The 6,979-nt window shown below is 43.8% G+C and overlaps 1 protein-coding gene across 1 annotated transcript; it reads right to left on the reverse strand.

The window, feature by feature from the left end:
* Positions 1 to 5,392: 5,392 nt before the first annotated feature.
* Positions 5,393 to 6,592, reverse strand: LOC121796632 (xylan glycosyltransferase MUCI21-like). Its single transcript, XM_042195441.1, has one exon. The coding sequence runs from the start codon at positions 6,575 to 6,577 to the stop codon at positions 5,393 to 5,395; it is 1,185 nt and encodes a 394-aa protein (XP_042051375.1). The 5' UTR covers positions 6,578 to 6,592.
* Positions 6,593 to 6,979: the final 387 nt, after the last annotated feature.

A 6,979-nucleotide genomic window follows, 5' to 3' on the forward strand; every position in this document is an offset into this window, starting at 1 on the left:
TCAACTTCAAATCTCTTCCTAGAATTCGAAAAAATGCCTCATCGTCAAAGAATATTCGAAGATCAATTGACCCGAGTGTTAGGAGAGGCGGTACCGGCAATCCAAGAAGAAATGAACAACGAAGTTGAAAGCTTCCAAGCTGCTATTCAAGCTCGGAACGAACAACGAACCCGGGTACCACGTACCCGGATGTATATTCACCGAGACCGTGAACAAGCTGCCTTGCGGCTTTTCACGGATTATTTCTCTAGAGATCCGCGATGGAGTGATCAGATGTTCCGTCGCCGGTTCTGGATGCGGAGGCCTTTGTTCATACGCATTGTCAACGCCGTTGTAGCTCGTGACCCGTATTTCTGCCAAACTACCGATGGTGTGGGCCGGGAAAGTATATCGACGTTGCAGAAATGCACGTCTGCCATTCGTCAACTCGCTTACGGAACTACATCAGATATGTTCGATGAGTATCTCCATGTAAGCGAGCCTACTGGACGGGAGTCCCTCGCTAGATTCTGTCGGGCAGTCGTCGAAGCATTCAAGGATACGTACTTGAGAAAGCCAACCACCGACGACGTTAGCAAGTTGGTCGACATGCACGAGCGGGCCCACGGCTTCCCGGGGATGCTTGGAAGCATCGACTGTATGCACTGGCAGTTTGAAAATTTATATGTTGTAATTTTGCAGTATTCGATGAAATTAAATTTTCCGTGTTATAAATTTTCAGTGTTTTTTATTTTACTTTCAAAATAGGTTGGAGTTGTGAATAGTGTCATTTATTAGTTGCGGCCCGGGCCGCAACCTGCAGGGTTACAGCAGTTGGGGCCTGCGCCGCAACTGTAGAAGAATGATGATGTGGAGGGGACTTGGGGCCGGAAATGGGGACGGGGTTACTGATGCCCTTAGAGCATCAGCAGTGGCGCGGAATTCCCGGCAGAATTTCCCGCGAAATTCCCAAAAACACCTCCTGCCACGTCGTACGGACTTCCCACTGCACCGCCACGTCATACGGACTTCCCACTGCACATTGGCGGAATTCCCCGCGGAATTCCCGACGGACTTCCCACAATAAAAAAAATTCACAAATTCACAAATTAAACAATTTCCGGAATTACACAATTTACGGAATTAAAATTTCGACGCGAATACGGAGAAAATGCAACAACTTTATTAAAAAAAACATACTTCATTAAAAAAATACATAATTACTAAAAAAAAGTACATTATTATTAAAATAAAAACCAGCTTCTCAATCCTCGGATTCCCCGTCGCCAGTCCCCCCCCTCGCCGTCGCTATCCGACATCTCGTCGAACCCCGAATCGCGACGCATACTGTTGAGGAGGGGTTTAAGCTTCCGCTTGTAATGGGGGTCGGTCGCTTGGCGCCATTCAACCATCGCGCGTAACAAGGTTTCATATGCCGCGATGCGGGCGAGTGAGGGGTTCTCGGGATCATTTTGGGGGGGTGCTGCCGTTTGGGCCTCGGCGGATCCGCTGGTGCTTCCCCTCGACATCCGCGTCGCGGACTTTTGCCCAACCGGGCGACGGCGGCGGGCCGACGATGTGGGTGTGGGGAACTCTGACTCGGGAGGGGGGAGTTCCGCGGAACCAGCACTGCTACTGTACTCTCTGGAGGCGCTGATCTTCGTCCGCTTCGGCCAGCCAGATTCAACACCCGCAGTGAACTTGGGCGAAAACTGCACCACAAGATACACCGGCCAATACTTGAATTCCCCGAAGCCCTTGTCAGCGTCGGGGAACTGCCGATGAGCCAGCAGCTTCACATCCTCGGCAGACATGCCGCTGGTTGCCGAGCAGAGGTTGTTTGTGTAAATGCCGGAAAATCGGCTGAGCTGCCTCTTCAACCGATCCCACTGTTTCCGACATTGCTCTGCGTTGTGAGGCTTCCCCCTGGCGGTTTGAACTGGAGGTAGCTTTGGCTAATGCGCCACCACATCCGGTCGATGTGCTGGTTCGCTCCGAAGTATGGATCCTCCACTACACTGATCCACGCCTTCGCCAACGCGACGCACTCGTCCATGATCCAGACGGTCCTCCTGTTCTCGCTGGATCCCTCCCCCACCTCAGCCGCCCGCACCTTACCACCGTACACCGGGATGCCCCGTCCCCTGCCCCTCCCTCGCGCGGTCCTCCTCCTCCTCACTGTCGCCGGTGATGCGTTGGTGGGAGAATCCCGGATCAGAGAAAGCCCTAACTCCTCAAGCGAGAACGTGTTATTGCCAGTGAACTGAGTCTCGAGAGGAGAACTCGTCGGGTTGTCCGTCGACAGTAGGTCCATATAGGGCCGATAGACGTTGTCCACCGGCGATTGGGGAACCCCCTGCCTCCTCCCCCCGCAGAGACAGGCGATCCCTGCATCATCCCAGGCATCGTCATCCCCGGCATCTGGGGCATCATTCCCGGCATCTGAGGCATCATTCCGGTACTCGCCCCGGGCATCTGGGGCATCATCCCAAACCACTGCGGGTACATGTTGTAGTACCGGGGCATCATACCCGGTGGCATTGAGATTGGGGCATCATCCCCGGCATTTGAGACATCGCAGTGGACATTGGCGTACTCCCGCCGATGGGAAAATGCGGCGCCGGTGACTCGCTCGAGGCGGGGGAATCGCTATCGTGGTGCTCCATTGTTCTTCAAAAGAAAGGTAGTTTTAGAGAGAGATACTCGTTAATACAAGTGGTGCGAATGAAATGAAGTTCAACGGGATGTATATATAGAAACCGAAAAAAAACCATTTAATGCAATATACGGGAATTCCGCGCGGACGTCCGTGCGAGTCAACGCAATGGCGGACGTCCGCATGGAATTCCCCGCGGAATTCCGCGGAACGCCGCGAATTCCTTATCCGTGTATGCCACACACAATGGCGGACGTCCGCCACGGAATTCCAGCACGCCGGTGGGAATTCCGCGTTGACGTCCGCCACTGCTGATGCTCTTAGCAAAAAACTCAAAAGAAATATGAACGGCTCGTAGCTATTGTCTATTGAACTACGTTCCTGGATATGAATTCATTAATATGATCAATTTATACCTATTTTTGTCTGTTAAATGTGTTTCTATAGTGTGATCGATCTAGAATATAATTTGATTTATTTTTTATTATTTCTGGAATATTAGAAATTATTTTTTTCATGCTCTTTTGGATTTTCAAGAAGATGGTCGTGACATGTATCAAATGTGTCAGAAGTCAGGATTTTAACGTTGTACCTCAAACTAGTAGTGTTAATAATTATTGGGTATTTTTTGATGTTTGCGTTGTTGGAAGCAATTGTAGCATTCACAATAGGGGTGAGCCGATGAAAGATGCGTAATGAGAAATAACTAATTAGAAAATGAGTGATTAAAGTTGAATAGAAAACAAATTTTGAATAGGGTGAGCCGATGGTAGGAATTTATCTTCTAATTGAAAAGAAAAATGAAAGCCAAAAATACTTTAATAGCAGAAAACAAGTTGAATAAAAAAGAAGTAAAATACCTTAATGGCATAAAAAGAAATTGATATGCTGAACAAAATACAGAAGTTGATATACTGGACAAAATACAAAAATTGGTTTAGTACTCAATCTCCATTCCGTCAGACCTGATCGTATAAATTAATTTTATGCATATGCCCAAAGAGAGTTGATCAATGTTGAATCAATTTTAAAAACCGAACTACAGACCATATTATGGCCATTAGATCTAGTTTTTTTATGAGATGTGGCTGCTATGTAAATTATTTCAGTTTTCATTATAAGCCTATTTTTCTTTATTGTATTAGATTTATTACTTCATTTCTATACGTAATAAATCTAATACATGCTTCAACACATGCTTCATTTTTTTATGAGACGTGGCTGCTGTGTAAATTATTTTTACTTACTCCCATTAGGTTTTGAAATGATTCAACACATGCTTCATTCGAATTCATTAACCTGAGTTTTTATTTTATTCACTTTAAAAAATACAATTTATTCCAGTAGGTTTATTACTTCATTAAAAAACATTATTACTTCATTGGACAAGGTTTTTACTTCATTCCAGTAGAACTTCAAATGCTTCTATACATACTTCATTCAAATAGTTTATTACATCATTCCATGAGCTTATTACACCATTCAATTAGGCTATCTTTCCATTTTGTTGTCCGCATTGTAGCGGCAGTGGTAGACATTGTAGAGAGAAAGAATGGTACGCGGCGGTGAAACTGCCTTTATGTACTGGAATGAAGTAATAATCCTATCGGAATGAAGTAAAAATGTACTAAAATGAAGTAATATATTATGGAATGAAGTTAAATCCTCCTAATATGTTAGTATCACTTATTTGCACTCGGCTGAAGTAAAATATGCTGGTGATGAAGACGAAAATAATTTATAAATTTGCTCATCTCATCCATAAAAAACAAGATCTAAAAACCCAAATTTGATATAGTTCCGCAATTCAACCATAAGGCTTGGATTTCGTCAAAATATATAAATTTAGTTGAGTTTAATGTAGATCACAAATAATATCCAAGCCAAGTTGCTCTAGTGGCAACCAGCGCTGGATATCCGTGTCCCTTTCCCAGGTGGTCGCGTGTTCGACCCCTGGTAGACGCAAACAATTTCACCCTTCCTCCTTATTTAGGAGTTAAAAAAAAAAAAAAAAAATGTAGATCACAAATATTTTATCCATATCATGTTCTTGTGGGACATCCCTTAAATAACAAAACATGCTACTGCAGAATAACAAACTTCAGTCAAATAATTTAATCTTTCTAAATTACAATTTGTATATGGGAATTGAGAATTGATTCTTTTTATCGGGTTGTACGACAGCTTGGAAGTTGCAAGCCTATCTTTTAATTAGTCGATACACAATTTATGAATTTATTATGCACCATAAATATAAGGATATTAATTCAGCCAATCGATTCAAATTCGTTGAGCTATTCGGTTATGGTTTTATAAGCTCGGGTTGAATGGATTGTGAAATTTTTCAATCTTTACACTATTCGTTTCAACCAGCAAGTTTGGAGTTGTATAGAAGTTAAATCATTGGATAGTCACTTTCAAAACAGTAAAATCAAATAAGGACAAATGAATTTTTTTGTGATTTAGACATGACAATCTTAAATCATTTCATCTTTGGTACTGACATAATATATGCTTCAATTTTCACTTTTGACCCCTGACATGAATGAAATATAATTAGTCTAAAATTTTAAGATCCCCTCAAAGCTGTTACACATTTTTACCCTTAGTAACACTATGAAAAGCATACATTATATTGACAATTTTCACCTCTAAGTTCCTTCCCAATGCAGAACAAAACGCAAATACTCTGTGTACTGATTTACAAAACTAAGACTACACTAAACTAAACAAAAGAATGTGTCAAAGACATAGGACTTACACAGATAGTCGGCGCATACGCCTATTTTTTCGAGCTCTGGTGAAGTAGTAGGCGCGAAGCAAGCGCTTTTGAAACCTCCCAAGATCCAACCTCACATTTTGGGAATCAAGATAGATTTTCTTGGTGAATTCCCATCCCTTTTTGTTCACACTGTCTGGATCCATCAGAATAGGATCATCCTTGCTGTAATCTTGATACAATGAGCTCTCTTTAGCAAGAATCTTGTAGCCAATGTAGTTCAACCCAAGCTTCATAGCCGGCTCCCCATAGTAAGTAGCTGCAGCCCAGTCTGTGCCTAGTGGTATGACTTGAATGAATACTGAACCAGGCTTCATGAAGAGGAAGTGAGTCATGGCAGCACCGTGGACCCCAACCACAACGTCACTTGAGTTGAGAACCCGGTATATTTTAGCAAGCTCGGTGCTCCTCTCAGGCTTGAGAACTTCCACAAAGAATCCAATCTCCTCTGCAAGTCTCACCAATGCATCTTGATTGGTTATAGCTCTGGAGCCATTCCTGGCTACTATGACCAGTTTAGGCCTGGTTAACCGATGCACGTGTATCGCAGTTCCTGCCTCACGCTCCTCGTCTTGAATGATGCTGCTGATACGAGGCTGGTAGGAGCGGTCCAAGAGGTCATGAAAGTCGGATATGGTCCTATTCTGGCCTGGCATCAAGGCAGGATCAACGCTGAGCTCATTGTGGATTCTCAGCCCCACGATGGCCTCGGGGAAGCAGTGGACCCTGGTGTCGTTGCTGAAATCTATAGGCGGGTAATCGGAGAGCTGAGACAATATGTCACCATACTTTGTGATCCACCAGTAGTGATATTCAAGAATCACAAACACAACCTTCTTGTTGAACTCTTGGGAGGTTATGTAGAGGGGGGTGATCCCGTCGTTGAACTCGTGGTAGAGATTGCCCGTGAAGCCTCCGGTGGAGAAGAACACAGCCGGGACGTCGTGGACGACGTCACAGCTGTGGTGGGCCCCTGAGCCTGTCTTGACAAGGAGGTCTAGTTCGTCAATGGTGTGCATGACATGGCTTTCCCATTTTCTTGTGTATGGCCTAATCTTTTCGTGTTGGATGGCCTCCTGCCGCCCGCCGCCATAGGCGGTGTGGTTGGAACGGTAGAGAGTGATGGAGGAGGTGGCAGGGTCAGTTCTTACATCCCCTTTCATTATACATGTATCCGACCTTCTGCTACTTCTATCACAACAAAGAGTTTCTGCAATTTGAGAGATATCTAAATTAGTATGATAAAGAATCCATCTTTCATCTTTGCTTTGTGGGATTAACAAAAATTGAATAAAGCGGAAGAAAAGATTTAAAAAAGTAGGTGATTTGTGATGCTGTTAGCCTAATTACCATTGAATATTTGAATCAAATAAATCAATCACAGAACTAGAATCATACGATATTTTTCCATTAAATCTGTCTTCGAGAAAAGTAGGGGAAGAGGTGACTAACCGTTAGGAACAGACAAGCAAAGGAAAGGTTTCACACCTCTTTCAGATTCATCTGCAAAAACAAAACAAGTGAATAAGCTAAGCAAAAAAATGAATGAAGGAACATGATGAAGC

This window comes from Salvia splendens, chromosome 3 (assembly GCF_004379255.2).
Source record: "Salvia splendens isolate huo1 chromosome 3, SspV2, whole genome shotgun sequence".
Taxonomy (NCBI): Eukaryota; Viridiplantae; Streptophyta; class Magnoliopsida; order Lamiales; family Lamiaceae; genus Salvia; species Salvia splendens.

What these genes read in the sequence shown, in the direction of transcription:
- LOC121796632 (XM_042195441.1), bottom strand. Translation starts at nt 6,577, where the DNA reads ATGAAAGGGGATGTAAGAACTGACCCTGCCACCTCCTCCATCACTCTC.